Here is a 20,437-nt window from a genome sequence, read left to right as displayed (position 1 = left end):
CCAATGCCACAGTAGTCCTAAACTGGATGTAAAGTAAATAACTAGAACAAAAGGTTGAGTTACCTTTCTTCAAATCAGTGCCTTCAACTGTGTGAAAAACAGCAATTGAAATAGCATACACTCATTAAATGCAACTTAGAGTGATTGCTTTGGTAGCACATATACTAAAATTGGAATGATAAAGGGAAGATTAGCATGGCCCCTGTGCAAGGATGACACACGAATTTGTGAAGCATTCCATATTTTTTTTTTCTGGTCAGGGCTTGAACTCTGGGCTTGGGCGCTGTCCTTGTGCTCTTCAGCTCAAGGCCAGTGCTCTACCACTTGAGCCACAGGGCCACTTCCGGTTTTCTAGTGGTTTATTAGAGGTAAGTCTCACAGACTTTCCTGCCCAGGCTGGCTTTGAACCAGGATCCTCAGATCTCAGCCTCCTGAGTAGCTAGGATTACAGGCGTGAGCCACCAGTGCTTGGCTCCATTATTTTAATGCAATTTAGATTATTTGGATCTATTAAGTTTAGAATATGAGAACACTTGAATTTTCACTTTTATATTGTCTTCATGTTTGCACATTAATATAATAATACAAAGAATGACGCTCTTTTCTAACAATTATACATGTTAGAATATATTTACACAGTGGAATACTATACAATTATAAAAGAGTAAAATCCTTTGTTGTCATTCACAACAAAGTAGATGAATCTGTAGAACATTATGTAAGGAAATAAAATGGGTAAAGATAAGTACTACATGATCTCACACAGATACCTGGAGTGCTGAGGACAGACAGATTATATAGTAATATATAATTATAGTTACATATCAACCAACAAATGATGACAGTTAAGATAGGAGGATTATTTTTTAAAAAATCAAAGTCCAGAATAAGCATAATCATATATAGAGACAAAGTAGAAAAGTGACCGTCTATGGGGGCAGGGTGAGGGAAGAGGCTAGGCGTGGGAGGGGGATGGAAGTGGAGAATGAATTAAGAATAATTATGGAGATCCTGTTAGGGTGATGAAAAATTTCTAAAAATTATTGAACTGACAATTTGTACAGTTCTTGAACATATAAAGAACTGTTAGATGGGCAAATTGCGTATGTGAAGTAAAGCTTTTAGAAATAAGTAAATAAAAGTAAGTAAGTAGGAGCAGAAAAAAAAAGCTATTTCTTTTCTCCTTTCTCTAATCCCAAAGGGATGAGAGCCAGTAAATTAGAAAAATGAATCTCACATTTTGATGCTTTAATAACTGGGAGGGTTGGTTTTGCTTTCCTCTCTGTGCTGCTTAAAACAAGGTGATAGCTCAGGTTACTTAACAGATTTATTTATTTTTACTTTTAACATTTTACGTGTAATCACTTTCAATGAAGCTGCATATGGACTTTATTATCACATCTGTGCCATATCAGAACTAAGGAGAAGAGTAACACTGTCTCACCACCATCAATATCTAATGTAGAGTTTAATTGTAAAAATGTAAATGTATGTCTACACTAAATAGAGCTTTCCTCCCTCAACTTTCCTATTCAGTTTCATATGCTTAACAAATTTATTCTTTTGTAAATTAAAACAAAAGCACTAAGCACTTGCATAGACGGCTTAAGAGTTTTGAGATCAGCTAAAGATTATTCACTTACTTCACAGATGAACAACAATGAGGGCCAAAAGAGACCAACTTGCTTGCTGCTTGCCTAACAAAAGCAAAGGAGCAAGTGGCTAAAACTGATGTCAGGCCCACAGCATTCCTTCCTTCCCTTCAGTGATGTAATGATGCTCACAGCTGAGAGATACCACTCCAGAGCCTTTTACCTTTGCACCTCAAGTACCCTCTGTCTCCTTTCAGGAACATTAGGACATTAGGACATTTTGTACAAACCTGTAGGAAACCAATCTATAGGAAACCATTTATGAATTTGGGTATGCACACATCAAAGGTAAGTTTACAAACCTGTAAGTTTTTAAAAACCTATAGTAGGCTGGTAATGTGGCTTAGTGGCAGAGTGCTGGCCTAACATGCATGAAGCCCAGGGCTTAATTCCTCAGTACCACATACACAGAAAAACCTGGAAGTGGTGCTGTGGTTCAAGTAGGTAGAGTGCTAGCCTTGAGCAAAAGATGCTCAAGGACAGTGCCCAGGCCCTGAGTTCAAGCCCCAGGACTGGCAAAACAAAAAAACCCAAATCTGTAGTAATCCCTCTTCTTTGCCCTTCACTGTAGAGAATAGTGATATAGTCAAGTCTGCTATGTAGAAATCAGATCCAGAGTAATTTCACTTGCCTTCTATTGGATGTCAGCTTTCTCACATTGCTAGGTCTTGCGGTGCAGCTATAATGCATTAATGTGGGGGGCGGGGACAAAATGGGGGGAGGAGAGAGACAGAAACAGAGACTGCTGGTCTTACACTCAGGGCCATAATACTGTCCCTGAGCTGTCCTTCAAGGCTAGCCACTTGAGCCACCGCTTCATTTTAGATTTTTGGTGGTTAACTGGAGATAAGAGTCTCACGGACTTTTCTGCACAGGCAGGCTATGAACTGTGATCCTCAGATCTCAGCCTTCAAAGTAGTTAAGATCACAGGTGTGAGCCACCAGTGCCCAGCTTATAATGCATCATTTTTCTTTTTCTTTTTTTTGGGGGGGGGGGGTCCAGTCATGGGGCCTGAATTCTGGGCCTGGGCACTGTCCCTCAGCTCTTCAGCTCAAGGCTAGTGCTCTACCACTTGAGCCACAGTGCCACTTCCAGCTTTTTTCTTTTTGCTTATGTGGTGCTGAGGAACCGAACCCAGGGCCTCATGATGCAAGGCAAGCGCTCTACCACTGAGCCACCTTCCCAGCCCCAAATAAATAGACTTTTTTTTTTTTTTTTTTTTTTTTTGGTCCACTGTGGGGCCTGAACTCTGGGCCTGGGTGCTGTCCCTCAGCAATGCATCATTTTTAAAGAGACAAACATTAGGTAATTAATTGCCAGGTCTATTGCTATACATCTGGTTTCACAGCTTAAAATAGTTAATGTGTTGTGTTTTATGTAAGAAGTCACATCCAGTTAGCAAAACTAAATGTTCCCTCTTTATTTATTGGAGAAACTGTTCTTAGGCAGCCATCAGTTCTACAGTATCTCAGTGGAGGTCACTGCCTTGATGACCTTCTCTCTCCTATAATCCCACACAAGTCATCTAAGAAAGAATCAAGAGGTTTGAAGGAAGGTCTATGTGAAGAAGACAAGTGTTGTGTTGAGTAACCCAGTATCTCCTTCCTCTAGCTAGCTATGCATCTCTCCCTGCTTATCCTGAGGCACCTACCCTCAGAGAGGGCAATTGGGTATGAATACAAAGTTAGCCTTGCTCTTTTTAAAATTAGGAAGTAGACTGAAATTCAAGGTATGTTATCCTAACTGTATAGTCATTTTTACACACACACACACACACACACACACACACACACACACACACACACACACACACACTCCCTTCTCTATCCTTTTGCCCCTCACCCGCCCACTTCAACCAAAAGTTCATGCTAAACTAAGCAGTGATACTGTGTTTTGGACTGTTCCTATCTCTTTCCTTTAGCAGCAGCAGAGTTAAGACTCCTTTTAATTCCAATAGAATTAATGCGTTTGACTCATCATGACAGGGTTGGTGAGATGCCGTCCAGAGGGCTAAAGCCCATTTGCTGTGCCCTCAGCTGCCACCTCAGACCAAGGTAATCCTTCTAGAAACCAGCTCTCTTCTGGGAACACAAAGTTAAGTTTACTTCTTTTTCAAACAGAAACTTCCTTAACCACCAGTTAGACATCCTAATCTGCAGGTCTGTCTACCTCTCCTGAAGACCCAAAAATTCCTCCTCTTTCTTTTCCCGAATGAAAGACAGCCATTGCAGACCTGGGGTCACATATATCTGCAATGGAATGCTGGCCTTTGCAAGACCCTGGCCAAATTGACCACTCTATGACTCACTCTTGAAATAAGACCAAAACAAACCCAAAAAACAAAACCTCTGCTGAAATGGCTTTGACTAAATGAAAATGTGTAAGCCAAGTGCCACTGCTCTGACTGCATAAGAGTGAGGAACAAATACTCTAGGAGGAGCCTCCTCCTTTAGGTTGCTCAGGCCACTCTTTTAGCTTTGACCACCTCGTAAAGCATTCTTTTTCAAAATCGTTCCCATTGTGAAGACATGCACTGGGAAAAAAGAAAAAGCAATTAGGAAAATTACAGGCAGTGACAGGGTCTGACATCAGATGAAAGAGAAAAGTAGCAACTAAGAAAAAAAAAGAACTGAGCAAAATGGGGAAAAGTTGAAAATCCAGAGTTTTCATTAACCCTTAAAGTGAAGGCTTTAAAAACTGCCATGGGCTCAGTTGCCAGTGGCTCATGCCTGTAATCCTAGCTAGTCAGGAAGCTGAGATTTGATGATCCCAGTTTGAAGCCAGCCTGGGAAGGAAAGTCTGTGAGACTTTTATCTCCAATTAAGTAACCACAGAAAGCTGAAAATGAAGACTTGGCTTAATTGGTAGAACCTTGAGCAAAAAAGAAAAAAGGTAAGGGACAGCACCCAAGCCCTTAGTTGAAGCCCCTGTACCACCACACACATGTGCCCGCGCATCACGCACACATGCACACGCACACACACACACATACACAAATTGCAATGGGTCCAGGTTGTTGCAACCAGCTACAATTTCATACTCATAATTTCATGAGACTGTCACATTTTATGAGCAGATACCTGTATGCAATGTAAAGGGCCTTGCATAGCCTACACCACATTTAAAGGTTAAAACTGGCGCTTTACACAGATAAATGTCTGGAAAATCCTATCTGGGACGGACACGGACGGACACACACACACACACACACACACACACACACACACACACACACACACACACACACACACACACACACACACACACACACACACACACACACACAGCAGTCTATCCAAACAACATCTGTTTCAGGCTGTGATATCTGGGACGGACACACACACACACACACACACACACACACACACACACACACACACACACACACACACACACACACACACACACACACACACACACACACACACACACACACACACACACAGCAGTCTATCCAAACAACATCTGTTTCAGGCTGTGACCAGTCAATCACCAAAGCAGAGTGAAAGCAGCAGACACACTCTGTACTTGGTGTCCTTTACTGCCTCTCCCTGACATGCCCCTTCTCTCCTAGCCACGCTAGTCCCACATTTCCACACGCTCTTGAGCTTTTTATATCACAGTGGAAAAGTTTTAAACATTGGAGCAGAGGAAATCCAAGCCAGTCCTCCTCCTTTTCCTCAAATTTACTTTCTCCCTGTTGTCATCTGGAAGAGGTCACCACAACCTCATCTTAAAATAACTGGGTGTGTGTGTGTGTGCACAGGTCTTTAAGGAGCTCACAACACAATGAGTGCAAACATGTGAACAAGAACACAAAGCAGCCAGCAGGAAGGGAAGAGAGAATTCCGAGAAGTGTTTTGTGAGGGTCAGGCAGGGGCCACAGGCAAAGTGCCTCTCTTTATCCCTGTGGTACAACCCATAGGCAGTTTCTACCCAGTTTTGGGGGGAGGGAACTTTTCTTTGAATTACATTATTGCTATATATTGGAAAGTGTAATTTACATATACATCTAAAACAATGGTTCTCTATGGGAACAGGGTTTTACCCTCATAAATGTGTATGTCAATGTCTAGAAACTTTTTTTTTGGTCAGTCTTGGGACCTGAATTCTAGGCCTGGGCACTGTCCCTCAGCAACTCAGCTGAAGGCAAGGGCTCTACCACTTGGGCCACAATGCCACTTCCGGCTTTTTCTGCTTATGTGGTGCTGAAGAATCGAACCCAGAGCCTCATGCATGCAAGGCAAGCAAGCACTTACCACTGAGCCACCTTCCCAGCCCCCTCTTGAAACTTTTTTGTGTACCAGTATTAGGCTTAAACTCCAGGGCTTTGTGCTCTTGGCTTTTTCTGCTCAAGACTGGTGCTCTACTATTTGAGCCATACCTCTACTTCCAGTGTTTTGCTAGTTAGTAAGATGTAAGAGTTTCAAGGACTTTCCTGCCTGGGCTGGCTTTGAATAGGGATCCTCAGAACTCAGCCTCCTGAGTAGCCAAGATTACAGGTGTGAGACCAGTGCCCAGTTGGACACTTTTTTGGAAGGGAGTCGTCACAAGTAAGAGATGCTACTGGCATTCTGTAGGTAGAAGCCAGGAACACTACTGAACTCCTGCAATTCACAGTACATAGAATTAGCTAGTCCAAAGGGTCAGCAAAGTCTAAGCTCAGAAATTCTGATCTAAGGGAAGGAACCCTGGAGAACTGATTCAGCTATATGCATGATAAAAAATAAAAATCTGGAATACAAATTTGCTTTTATTTTTTCTCAGAGAACTAAAACTAGTCATTATAATTGATATCATAACCTCTACCACAGAAGAAAATGTCTTCCACTTATATTGACTACTAACCATGAAAATTATTTGGCCATTTATCTTAGATGCTTAGAAATAAGCTATGCATGTTAATGTTCTACAAGAAAGACTGCATAAACCCCAATTGAGGCAATTATGACATTAAAATAATTTTCATATTCAAATGGAAAGTTTTCATGAACAAATCATATAATAAAACCTTATGAGAAATTTCTATGTCTACCTAGAATGAAACATTTGCAGTAGGTTCTAATTTACTCTGAATGAAGAAAATATGTCCATAATGACTTCACCAAAATAAAGTAAGTTCAGAAAAAAACATTACCCTACAACTCCAAGGCTTAAATATTGAAAATAAGTTTGGTCTATTGGAAAGTGTCACAAAGCTAAAAAGTCCAAATTCTCAGCAACCAAAAGGCTTTTAAGAAGGATCAAATCACTGCAGGTGTGATTCAAGTGGTAGAACACCTGCCCCACACAAGCTCAAGGCCTTGAGTTCTAGCAAAGGGGAGAGGGTAGTATAAAATCATCACTAGGCAACACAAAGTCAAAGACTCATGGAAAAGAAAAACTCGATAAATTGGACTTCATCAGAATTTATGACTTACATATTTTTAAAAAATGTCATCTAGAATACCAAACAGAATTTTGGGGAAAAAAAAGCATACATTCATAACAAACTTACAGACTATATTTTTAAAAACTTATAATAAGATGAAAAAAATTTAACTGGGCAAAAAAGATTTGTACAGGCATTCCAAAGAAAAAGCTATGAATGGCCTACTACACATGAAATGATTCTCAGTATTATTGGGTAACAGGGAAATGCAAATCAAAGACAGAGAAGCTAGGCCCCAGTGGCTCATGCCTGTAACCCTCGCTACCTAGAAGACTGAAATCTGATAATCATGGTTCAAAGTCAGTCCAGGCAGAAAAGTCCTTAAGACTCTTATCTCTAATTAACTACTAAAGTGGAGCTGTGGCTAAGTGGTAGAGTGCCATCTTTGGTTAAAAAAAAAAAAAAAGCCAAGTGTCAGAAATAAGGCCTTGAGTTCAAGCCTCAGTAATAACACAGAAACAAAACACAATACAATCAGATCTTTCACACTTGGTAAAATGCCTTTAACCAAATATAATGAAATACAAACAGTAACAGTTACTAGAAGGAATGCTCAACACACAGCTGATAGGAACATAAAATGGGGCAGCTACTACGGAAAACACTTTGGCAATTATATTAAATATTAAGCATAAGCTTAACCATATGATCCAGTAATTCTACCCTAGGCATTTATAAAAAGGAAAGAAGAATGAAATTGTACAAGAATGTTCATAATAGCATTATTCATAGTAAGTAGACACAACCCAAAATGTCCTTCAATGGCTGAGGAGAAGAACAGCCAGAACAAGCTATCTTGCCATGATATGGACCATGCTGGGTGAAAGAAGCAAGACACAGAAGAGTACATGTTATACAATTCATTTATATAAAACTGTTTAGAAAAGGCAAAACTGAAAATATCATAAAGATAGTAAGATTCGTGGTAATCTAAGCTGAAAGAATAAGGAGCCCAGCTTTCTTTCTAGAATGACAGAAATGTTCTGAAATCTCATGGTAACATCAGTAGCACAAATTAAATCTATCAAAAATCAGTGAAGCACTCTTAAAATGGACAGAAGCCAGGTGACATTGCTTTCATTTTACTGATGACAGAGGTGACTGGGGCATTAGCCTTCAGCATTTAGAACAATGGATGGCACATGTAAATATTTGTGGAATGACATTAACTTGCTTAAAGTCAAATAGCTAAGGAGAGGACAGGCCTCTGTGCTTAAGCCACCAATTTCTTTCCCCACAAAAACCTCAGCAGAATTCAGAACGTCAGCTCTGTCCTAGCACCATCACCATGCTGCTCATTACCCAGTGACCACACATTTTCCTGCTTTGAGAAGATTGATGTTGATACTCGCTCTGTGGTACTTCCCTCCACCTCCGCGTGGAATGAGCTTCAGGTCTACATGGAAAAGTAAAACCTCAAATAGGTCACTTGTTGAATCTAAGCCATCATAAAGGTTTCTTCAGAGTTTCACAAGTGTCCCCGTGCGCTAACCTACGTCAATCTTGCCTTCTGGGTAAGTAATTACTAGAGATGTATTTAGTATCTGTACACAGGGCTCCAACATAAATATAATGTTACATCCAGATTATCATTCTTGCCAAATTTAGAAGAATCGCCATACTTTTAAACTTTAAAAAATTATTGCATTGGGCTGGGAAGGTGGCTCAGTGGTAGAGCACTTGCCTTGCACGCATGAGGCCCTGGGTTTGATTCCTCAGCATCACATAAGCAGAAAAAGCCAGAAGTGGCCCTGTGGCTCAAGTGGTAGAGCACTAGCCTTGATCTGAAGAGCTGAGGAACAGCATCCAGGCCCAGAGGTCAAGCCCCACAACTGACCAAAAAAAAAAATATATATATATATATATTGCATATCAGATTTTATTATTTATTGTCAGTGTTTGATGAAGAATTATTCAGGGCAAAAGTTGTTTAAGCCAAATGACCACTGAGTATTTTCTACATTTTTTTTTTACCTTTCACTGCATGAAAGCAAGCAGCCAGTGGCTTGGAAACAAAAGTCTGAGTGTGGATATGCTCAGAATCTTCCAAAATAATACTTTGGTACTGTATTATAAATGAGTGGATATAGTTCCACTGGTATTCCTCCTACTCCACCCCTCCCTACGCTTTACTACAAGGATACCTTATAATTATTATTTTATCATCGACAATATTTCAAAAATTAATCTAAAACTTAAAAACAATAAAATTCTCTAAATGGAGGGAAACATGGGACATAGAAATTTTCACCATTATTTAACTTACCGCATTTCATCATCAAAGGCTCCAATAACCACAAAAGACTAAACATAAACTTATTTTGCGAGCTTTAGCAGAAATTTCTATTGCAATTTCCCCTACCCTTAGTTAGCCACTCTGAATTGCCAAACTTAAACACATTTCTCATGCCCAGAAGACTGAATATTGGCTCTCCAACATTTCTCAGCTTAGCAACTTTGTGAAACCATAGCTTCTCTGAACTTTAATTTTATACTCTCTCACTCTCTTTGGAACATAACATGGACATATTTTAAAGTACCTTTGGGTCTGAAAAGATAATTAGCTTGTATTTAAGTTTTCCATTCTCCTGAAACAGGTGACATAACTTCACCAGCTTAAGGAGGGAAAACCTAAAACAACAGTAAGTCTGACATTGCTCTTTTTATTGCCAGTCCCAGGGCTTGAACTCAGGGTATGGACACACCTCTACTTCTGGCTTCTTTTTGATACTTCATTGGAGATAAGACTTTGCTGCCAGGGCTGGCCTCAGTGATCCTCAGAGATTAGCCTCCTGAGTAGCTAGGATTACAGGCATGAGCTGCCGGCATTTGACATCTACTCTGAATAAACACAAAAATATTAAGCCCTAATGCTAACTGAAAAATTATATATTAAGAATCATAGTTAAAAACAAATTGAAGTTCCTCACTCCCTTTCACTAAATCCAGGCTTCATTTAACCATTTAATAAATCACTTAGTGATGGCAAATCTGGGCCATGAAACAGTTCCCAATAGACTGGTCTTTCTTCCATCCATCAAAGAAAATAAAGACTTGGAAATAGATAACTGATTCAAAGGCAGACTCATCCTACCACAACAAAGCAACTATGGTTAAACGAAATCTATTATTCCTAGAATAGACCAAGAAGTTCCACTCAGAAGACCTCTAATTTACAGAAAAATGCAAATTAGAAGACTCAAGCTTTAATCCCTATAGTGATGTCCAACAATGTTGACCAAGACTCTGAAATAAGTGTTCTTCTTAGTAAATTACTTTGGAACCTTCTGTAAGTATAAGAATAAGACATAACTAGAAACAAACTCTCCGTCTTGCAAAGAACATACGTGCTGGGTGCTGGTGGGTCATACCTGTAATCCTAGCTACTCAAGAAGCTGAGATTGGAGGATTGAGGGGTGAAGCCAGTTTAAACAGGAAAGTCATGAGACTTTTATCTCTAATTAAGTACCAAAACAGCCAGAAGTGGAGCTGTGGCTCAACCAGTAGAGTGCTAACCATAAGCAAAAGAGTTCAAAGATAGCACCCAAGCCTCAGGACTGGCACCAAAAAAAAAAAAAAATTTAAAGTTTCCAGGGACCAGAGCAATAATGTTAAGATATCTACATTTTATATTTTAGTATTTTTACATCCCTTTTGAGGGCAGTATCTTAATCATCATTTTAACTGCAATAATTGGAACAAAGGCTAATTTTATGTTTAACAATACACAATACACTTTTCTTGACTGTAATCTCAGCTATTCCAAAGGAAGACATTGGAAGGATTGTGATTTAAGGCTAGCCCAAGCATAAAATTAGCAAGATTCCATTTTAACCAATAAAGAGCTGGGTCACACATGCCTGTCACTCCGATTAAAGTCTAGGCCAACCCTGGCAAAAATTCAATAAACTATCAGGAAAAAAAAAAAAAAAAAAAAAAAAAAAGAGTTAAAAAGGGATGAGGGCATGTGCCTGAATAACAAGCAGAAGACCAGAAATTCAAACCCCTAGTACTCCCCTTCCTCCCAAAATGTGTGTATTTTGTGTTTTAGAAAGAGCTCTGGAATACAGACACTTGCTCTCAAATGCTAGCACAAACTCCTCAAACATGTTGAACCTTCATTTCCTTTGAAAGGCTATACTGTAAGGAAGTAATGCCTCTTCTATCTGAGGTATGACATCTAAACAGAATACTACTGCAAATAAAACTTTTGAGTGATAAACAGGTTTCTCCCAAAGTCCATGCATGTACTCAATCACAGATCCCTACTGGTTCTCATTTTAAGGATTTTTTTCACAAGCTTGGTTATTTGATTATGAATATTTAGCTAAAGGCAGGAAATAAATCAGATGTTGAATAGAGGAATTGGGGGAACCTAATGTTTCTCCTTTGAGAAGCAAACTTTCCCCGAATGTAGATTAGATTCCATCCAAAACTCATCCAGGGTCTGACCAGACAACAGGTATTCATTGTGGTAGCATCCATCTTTTATCCCCAAATTAAACACAATTGATCTTTAACTAAGGTAAACAGTGAATGCTAAGTAAGTATAAATTCTAATGCTTTCTTTGTTGCTTTGTATGTCCCTCCCCCATGGTATAACCCCTGCTTTCACTGTGTTTGAGGTTGATATAATTTGTGGAGGGGAAGGGAAAAAACAAATTGTTTAAATAGTGATACAGGTGGATCCATTACAACAATGGGATGTACAAGACATTATGTGGAAAAACGAACTTTACAACTTTGGTGGGGGGAGAGGAGGATTGGGGGGGGATGGGGGGGAGGATGGGAAGGGAAGGGGAAACAAAGGAGGCTACAATGCTTGATAAGAAATGTACTCATTATCTTGCCCATGTAATTGTAACCCCTCTGTACAGTATTTTCACAATAAAAATTTAAATTTAAATTTAAAAAATTCTAATGCTTCCACTCAATGATAACCTCTTTTTAAAATGGTTCACATGGGCTGGGAAGGTAGCTCAGTGGTAGAGCTCTTGCCTTGCATGCCTGAGGCCCTGGGTTCGATTCCTCAGCACCATATAAGCAAAAAGAAAAAAAAAAGCTGGAAGTGGTGCTGTGGCTCAAGTGGTAGAGCGCTAGCCTTGAGCTGAAGAGCTGAGGGACAGTGCCCAGGCCCAGAGTTCAGGCCCCATGACCGGACCCAAAAAATAAAAATAAAATGGTTCACATTTCCTTATTCAAATAACCAACTCACCAACTGCTCTTACTTTTTTACTTTAAAACACTAGTAGAATCACAAAGAAAAGGTCACCTAATTTTTAACAAGAATTTGAGTTACCTAAGAGACATTTTTTTTTTTTTTTTGGGTCAGTCGTGGGGCCTGAACTCTGGGCCTGGGTGCTGTCCCTCAGCAATCCAGCTCAAGACCAGCACTCTACCACTTGAGCCACAGTGCCACTTCTGGCTTTTTTATTCTGCTTATGTGGTGCCGAGGAATCGAACCCAGGGCCTCATGTATGCAAGGCAAGCACTCTACCCCTGAGCCACCTTTCCAGCCCCCTAAGAGACATTTTACACACAGAAATAAAATACGTTATTTTACAGGATTCATTTATCTTAAGTAAATTTGACATGTGTTATAAAAATACAATGTTGCTATTTGTCAACTGCAGATAATCAGCAATTACAAGGCAATGACCACTTTGCCAATTCTTTTTTTTTTTTTTTTTGGTCACCTGTGGGCCTGAACTCTAGGCTTGGGTAATGTCCTTCAGCTATTCAGCTCAAGGCTAGCACTCTACCACTTGAGCCACAGCACCACTTCCGGCTTTTTCTGCTTATGTGGTACTGAGGAATTGAACCCAGGGCCTCATGCATGCAAGGCAAATACTCTATCACTGAGCCACCTTCCCAGCCCAACTTTGCCAATTCTTATCTTTAAAGCTCACATTTGAAAGCCTGGAATAGTAGCTGCATGGTAGCACACAATCAAGTAGTAGTCTCAACAATCAAGAGGCTGAAGCTGTTTGGGCCATTTAGCAAGACCATGACCCTATTAAAAATGAAACGGGAGGGGAAGGAAAAAAACAAAATGCTTAAATAGGGATACAGGTTGACCCATGTTGAAAATGAACTTTACAACTTCAGGGGTGGGGGAGGAAGAGTTGGGGAGATGGAGAGGGAAAGGATGGTAGGGAAAAAACAAAGGAGGGGGGTAACAATGCTCCATAGGAAATGTACTCATTACCTTACTCATGTAACTGTAACCCCTGTGTACAGTATCTTTACAATAGAAAAATTTATACATATTTTTTAAAAGAAACAGTAAAGACATGATGTCATCACAATTATAAAAATACTACACTCAAGCTGTTTGGGAAAGGACTTTCATGTGTCACTAATGAGAATCAAAATGCATTTAAGTCTTTGGAAAGTTAAATAAGCCAACATTTTAAAGAATCTTGAGCAAATTCTGTTATATTTATTAGACAGATATATAATGGAAACTAATTATTTAATGTCAAAAATATCAGGAGAGGGGATGAGGTGTGACTCAGTAGTAGAATACATACACAAGGTATTGGGTTGGATGGAAAGAAAGCACTACAAAAAGTAAAAATTATATATGAAATATAATTACAATTATTTTTTTCATTAAAAGAAATGTACTGGGGGCTGGGAAGGTGGCTCAGTGGTAAGTGCTTGTCTAGCATGCATGCAGCCCAGTTCAATTCCTCAGTACCACATAAACAGAAAAAGCTGGAAGTGGCACTGTGGCTCAAGTGATAGAGTGCTAGCCTTGAGCAAAAGAAGCTCAGACACAGTGCCCAGGCCCTGAGTTAGAAAGAAAGAAAGAAAGAAAGAAAGAAAGAAAGAAAGAAAGAAAGAAAGAAAGAAAGAAAGAAAGAAAGAAAGAAAGAAAGAAAGAAAGAAAGAAAGAAAGAAAGAAAGAAAGAAAAGAAAGAAAGAGGGAAGGGAAGAAAGAAAGAAAGGGAGGGGAGGGAAGAAAGAGGGAAGGGAAGAAAGGGAGGGGAGGGAAGAAAGGGAAGGGAGGGGAGGGAAGAAAAGAAAGGAAAAGAAAAGCACTAGAGATGAACACCAATGATCACACTTATAATCCTAGCTACTTAGAAGGGTGAAGATCTGAGGATTATGTTTCAAAGCCAGCTGGGGAAGTAAAGTCTGTGAGACCCTTATCTACAATTAGCCCCCAAAAAGCTGAGAATGGAGCCGCGGCCTAAGTTGGTGAGCACTAACCTTGAGGGGAAAAAAAAAGGCTACGGACAGTGTCCAGACCATGAGTGCCCAGACCCCAGGACAGCAGGAAAAAAAAAAAAAAAAGTATTGGAAAGAAACACACAAAAGAAATATTAGTAGTATTTCATTTCTTTGGATACTAAGATTCTGACTAACATTTTCTTTTTTCCATGTGCTAAATTTTACTTAATGAATATGTACTTGTTTGATGATGAAGTAATAAAGAAAGGATGGGAGAGCTTGAAATCTCAGCCCAGTGAAGCCGAGGTCTGAGGATCACAGTTTAAAGTTGGCCCAACAGGAAAGTCTATAAGATGCTTACCTTCAAGTGGAGCTGTAGTTCAAGTGGTAGTGTACCAGCCTTGAGCAAAAAAGCTAAGGAACAGAGCCCAGGACCTGCATTCAAGCTCCACTACTGCCTAATTAAGAGCAATATCATTCAGTAGGTGTGCTAATTAAATCTTTAACCTTTCTAGTCATCATAAGTAATAAGTCAGAATATATTTGCTGAAGGGGCATCTTGCCAAATTTTTTTTTTGGGGGGTGGGGTCCGGTCATGGGGCCTGAACTCTGGACCTGGGCACTCCTCAGCTAGCACTCTACCACTTGAGCCACAGCGCCACTTCTGGCTTTTTTTTTTTCTGCTTATGTGGTGCTGAGGAATCAAACCCAAGGCCTCATGCATGCAAGGCAAGTGCTCTACCACTGAGCCATCTTCCCAGCTCGCATCTTGCCAAATTTTGTCACCTGACAAGTGTGTGAAAAAAGAATTATAGCCAGGTACTGGTGGCTCATGCTTGTAATCATAGCTGTTTAGGAGGCTGAGATCTGAGGACTGTGGTTCAAAGCTAGCCTGGGCAGGAAAGTCCATGAGACTCTTAACTCCAATAAACTACTCAAGGCAGCCAAAGTGGCGCTTGTGGCTCAAGTGGTAGAGAGCTGGCCTTGAGCAAAAGAAGCTCAGGGACAGCAAGGCTGTCAAGCCCCAGGACTGATATAAAAATAAAAATAAAAAAGAATTGTCTGGTGCTTTACACTTTACAAAGTATTGTCAATCTGACAATGCCTCATTTTAAGGATCAGGAAACTGAGAGGCAGAAATAATCTGCTTTTATAATAATGCTTACTATTCATGGGGTGTTTACTATGTGCCAAGCTCTGGGTTAAGCCTAATCCTGTAAAAATTTACCCCCATTTTACAGATTAAAAAAAAAAAAAAGACCCATGAGACTCACGCGACTTCTCCAGAATCATACCACTAAGAGACACTCATTTAAAGCCATATATTTATAATAGAAGCCTTCAGCAGTGGCTCATGCCGGTAATCCTAGCTACTCAGGGAGGCTGACATCTGAGGATCATGGTTCAACGCCAGCCAGGGCAGAAAAGTCTATGATACTCTGATCAACTAACCAGCAAAAAGCCCTAAGTAAAATAAATGGGCTAAAGACTTAAAGAGAAACTTCTCTGAAGAGGAAAGAAGGATGGTCAATAGACACATGAAGAAATGCTCAACCCCTCTAGCCATAAAAGAAATGCAAATCAAAACAACACTGAGATACCACCTCACCCCAGTTAGAATGGCTATAATCAAGAACTCTAATAACAACAGATGCTGGAGGGGATGTGGACAGAAGGGAACCCTACTGCATTGTTGGTGGGAGTGTAAACTTTTTCAACCACTTTGGAAAGTAGTATGGAGGTTCCTCAAAAGACTCCACATAGAGCTCCCAGCACGACTATGTTTATTGCAGCACTATCTACCATAGCTAAGATATGGAACCAACCCAGATGCCCCTCAGTAGATGAATGGATCAAGAAAATGTGGTATATATATACACAATGGAATTCTATGCCTCCATCAGAAAGAATGACATTTGTTAGGAAATGGAAAGACTTGGAAAAAATTATATTAAGTGAAGTTAGCCAGGCCCAAAGAAACATAGGTCCCATGGTTTCCCTTATTTGCAATTACTAGTATATATCTGAGACAAGCAGAAAAGTCAGATACGTTGATGTTAGGGAAATGAACCCTAAGATATGTATTCAAATATTTTTTTCTTTCATGCGATTGTTTCTAACACATTTATAAGATTATGTCTTTGTTGCTTTGTATGTCCCTCCCCCACAGTATAACCCCTGCTTTCACTGTATTTGATGTTGTTATAATTTGTAGAGGGGAAGGGAAAAAACAAATCGCTTCACTAGAGATACAGGTGGACCCATTGCAACAATGAGATGTACAAGTCGTATGTCGAAAACGAACTTTACAACTTTGGTATGAGGGAGGAGGAGGGTTGGGGGGGCGGGCGGGGGAGGAAGGGATGGGAAGGGGAAACAAAGGAGGACGCTACAAAGCTTGATAAGAAATGTACTCATTATCTTGCCCGTGTAATTGTAACCCCTCTGTACAGTATTTTCACAATAAAAAAAAAGCCCTAAGTAAAAGTGTGACTCAAGTGGTGGCTCTCCAGCCTTGAGAAAGAAAAGCCAAGCAAGAACGCAAATCCTGAATTCAAGCTCCAATACTGGTATGTATGCATAAACAAAGCATAAGCGTTTAGTTGTACATAATTCAACTCTGCAGGGCCCCTTAGAGAAAGAATTGGCCTTTGACCCAGTGTCTGGGCTCTTTTACACCAGCCCTTGACTCAGTGTGGGGGTTGGGAGTGGATCGTAGTAGCAGAGAGCCCTGGGCTTCGCAAGAGCAAGACAGCACCCCAAAAACACTTTAAGAAAGAGGGAGGGAGAGGTGAGAGGGAAGTAGGAAGGAAGGGAGAAGAAGGGAGGGAGGGAGGGGGGGTAGAGAAAGTTGGTCTCAACGTCACACTGTGGATCCGGCATCAAAAACGGAAGGCAATGTTTACTAAAGATCCAGCTCCCAAGTCACAGACATGGCACCTCAAATGCCCCATCTTCGCTCCCTCCAACTCGCAGAACTTGGCACCATTTTTAGGGCACCTTCGGGTTCATTCTCAAGGGATCAACTCGGGGGCTGGCTGTCGCGGATTAATCCCACGTCACCCCCTCCCCAAGGCTCGCCGAACAGGGCCAGGGCCGGAAGCCCCGGGAGCCTGAGCCCCTCCGCCCGGGCTCACGGCGGGAACCAGGCCCGGGGAGGCCGGGGTGGCAGGGCCGCCGCCCTCCCTGCCGGAAGGGGACGGGGCATCGGGAGGCCGGTCCGGGGCGCCTCGCTACTCACGTTGGACCAGACGGTCGCCGGTGAAGGCAGAGGAGCAGCTGGTGACCAGTGCACAGGGGACGCCCGCAGCCATCGCCGCGCTCGGGAGCCAGTGCCGTCAGGGCGCCGCTTCCGCCTTGGGCTGTACCACTGGCGGCCGGCGTGCAGGGGGTGGGGGGCCGAGGAGACTCGCGGGAGGCGCGTGCGCTTCACTCGGCCGTCTCCACAGTCAACCCTTTTCCGCTTCCGGGGTGGAGCCGGCCGGGCTGCGCCGAGCGTTACCAAGGGAACAAGTGCCCGCCCCTCGAAGGAGGCGTCTACACCGGGAGGCCGCGCCTCGGCTGAGAGGCGGCCCTTTCCCTCCCTAACCATGGCGCAGGGGCCTGACAGCCAGGACCCCATAGGAAGCATCTTAATTCAGGTGGGGAAACGGGCCTCCCTTGGCCCTTCATGGGAGGCCCCTCGGCGCGGGTACACACCTGGGCACCCATTTGGAGCATCGCACCCGCCAGCCTTCCGTGCGGGGTCCCAAGATGAGGACCTTGCCTCCCCGACTTCAGACTTAACCTGGGCCCTGGGCCCTACCCTGCTCCCCAGACTCCGCCTCGCCGCTGGGCGACCTCGCTGTGAGCACTGCCTAGCTTCAGAACAATCTTACCTCAAAACACCGCTTTAAAATCATCCAGCGGGCTGGGAAGGTGGCTCGGTGGTAGAGCGCTTGCCTAGCATGCATGAAGCCCTGGGTTCGATTCCTCAGTACCACACAAACAGAAAAAGCTGTAAGTGGCGCTGTGGCTCAGGTGGTAGAGTGCTAGCCTTAGGCACACCGAGGCTGGGACAGTGCCCAGGCCCTGAGTTCAAGCCCCAAGACTGGCAAATAAAAAATAAAATAATGAAAACTAAAAATAGATTCAGAAGTTAGTAATCCTAGCTACTCAGGAGGCTGAGATCTAAGTATTGAGGTTCAAAGCCAGCCTGGGCAGGAAAGTCTTAAGAGACTCTTATCTCCAATTAACCACCAAAAAGCCAAAAATGGAGCTGTGGCTCATAGTGTTAGAGTGCCATCTGTGAGCACAAAAATTCAGGGAGAGCTTCAAGGGCCTGAATTCAAGCACCAGGATACATACACACACACACACACACACACACACACACACATTTAGAAAAAGAAAGGTGTGGTGAGCTTCAAGGGCCTGAATTCAAGCACCAGGGTACACACACACACACACACACACACACACACATTAGAAAAAGAAAGGTGTGATGTGATGACTCATGCCTGTGTCCTGTTCAGGAGGTTGAGATCTGAGTATTGAGGTTCAGAGCCAGCCTGGGCAGGAAAGTCTGGGTGAGTCTTAGGTCCAGTTAACAATCCAAAAGCTGGAACGAGCTGTGAGTTGAGTAGTAGAGCTCTAGCCTTCAGCACAAAAGCTGAGGGGCAGTGCCCAGGTCCTGAGTTAATACCTCCTTACCCACACACACATAAAAAAGAAGTAAAAATATGTATTCAGAAACTTTGGGCCAATGACTTGGGAGAGTGGAAAAGAAGCAAATCATATAGATGAGGTGATAAGTTTGGGGAAAAATGGAAATGTGTAAGTTCTTTTTTCTTAGCACCTCAGTTTTTTTAATGCTTTATTTGGGAATGCGTACTGAGGAAAAATATATTAAAGATCATTTGAATTGCAAGTTAACTTTTTTTGTTGTTTTGGTTGTGGGGCTTGAACTCTGAGCCTGGGCGCTACCACTGAGCTCTTTAGCTTAAGGTGAACGCTCAAGTTAACATTGTTAAATACAGAAATGTAAGCTATTAAAAAACCAAAATTTTTTAGTATTAAAAAATTCCTAATCCAAGGGAGAAAAATATAAAGTTTTGACTTCTCAGTGTAATTTGGTTTGTAAAAATTACACTCAGGGGCTGGGAAGGTGGCTCAGTGGTAGAGCACTTGCTTTGCATACATGAGGCCCTGGGTTCGATTCCTCAGCACTACATAAGCAAAAAGAAAAAAGCCGGAAGTGGCGCTGTGGCTCAAGTGGTAGAGCGCTAGCCTTGAGCTGAAGAGCTGAGGGACAGCGCCCAGGCCCAGAGTTCAGGCCCCACGACTGGACCCCACCCCCCCAAAAAAAAAATTACACTCAGATTTTTCTGAAGTGGTTAAATAGCTTTAGCATCTTTCCATGTGTATCATCTTTTTTCTCCCACTTTGGTGCTTGACCTTGGCTCTTCTCACTTTAACCTTTTCTTTTTTTTCTACTCTCTATGAGAGCTTTACTACTTGGGCTACACCCCTGCTTCCTGCTGATTAATAGGAGATAAGTTTCTCAGATTTGTCCACCTCTGCCAGCCTTGAACCTTGATCCTCAAATCTCATCCTCCTGGGTAGCCAGAATTATAGGTATGCGCCACTTTAGGTCTTGTATCTTTTAACTCTGTTATCTGGCCTCACTTGACTAGAGCTTGAAATAATTTGTGGAAGGTCTCTGTCAGGACTGTCAGTAGGTCAGAAATGGGACTCATTTTCTCAGGAATCATTTTTTTCTGTCCGGAATTTTAATCTTTTTTTCCTATCTAGGTCTCTCTTAAATTTAACTTTCCCAAAATACTAGACCCTAAACACCATTTTCAAAGATATCCTATCACAAATTGTATGTTAAATCTTTCACCATCCTGTTATTACAAAGTAATGAGTTGAGCCAAACTACAAAATCAAAGATCTAACAATCCCAACAGTGCCCTCACTTAGACCCCAGCACAAGTGTAGTAGTCACCAGAATTGTCCTCGCTTAGAGCTGGCTACAAGTTTAGGGACCCTCAGATTTGATTAAACAACAACAACAACAAAATCTTACAGAACTCCAGGAGGTACCACAATTACTATTATGATTTTATCACTGTGAAAGATAACAAAGGCCAAAGGCAAACAAAGGAAGAGATGCACAGGACAGAATCAAAG

The 20,437-nt window shown here is 41.7% G+C and overlaps 2 protein-coding genes and 1 non-coding gene across 14 annotated transcripts in view; 2 read left to right on the top strand and 1 right to left on the bottom strand.

Moving 5' to 3' along the window:
- Positions 1-17,679, bottom strand: part of Aagab (alpha and gamma adaptin binding protein) — a 44,085-nt gene extending 26,406 nt beyond the window's left edge. Inside the window, exon 1 of one of the 2 annotated variants that reach the window (XM_069995072.1) lies at positions 17,505-17,679. In XM_069995072.1, coding sequence (XP_069851173.1) covers positions 17,505-17,577 — 73 coding nt within the window. In that variant the 5' untranslated portion in view covers positions 17,578-17,679. The remainder of the gene's footprint in view (positions 1-17,504) is intronic. The other variant, XM_069995071.1, reaches the window with a different exon arrangement.
- On the top strand, positions 141-247 carry LOC138809050 (U6 spliceosomal RNA). Its single transcript, XR_011366677.1, has one exon. It is a non-coding gene; the product is annotated as a U6 spliceosomal RNA (small nuclear RNA).
- Positions 17,680-17,791: 112 nt separating the features above from the next.
- The window catches only part of Iqch (IQ motif containing H), a 239,377-nt gene continuing 236,731 nt past the window's right edge, over positions 17,792-20,437 (top strand). For all 11 annotated transcript variants that reach the window (XR_011366631.1, XR_011366632.1, XM_069995061.1 and 8 more), the window contains exon 1: positions 17,792-17,904. Coding sequence is in view for 9 of the 11 variants with exons in the window: in XM_069995061.1 (XP_069851162.1) it covers positions 17,854-17,904 (51 nt within the window). In the remaining 2 variants the exon portion in view is untranslated. The remainder of the gene's footprint in view (positions 17,905-20,437) is intronic.

The sequence above is a fragment of the Dipodomys merriami genome, unplaced genomic scaffold, assembly GCF_024711535.1.
Source record: "Dipodomys merriami isolate MVZ:Mamm:240054 unplaced genomic scaffold, mDipMer1.0.p SCAF_48, whole genome shotgun sequence".
In the NCBI taxonomy this organism is placed as follows: Eukaryota; Metazoa; Chordata; class Mammalia; order Rodentia; family Heteromyidae; genus Dipodomys; species Dipodomys merriami.
This window is presented reverse-complemented; position numbering and strand designations above follow the sequence as displayed.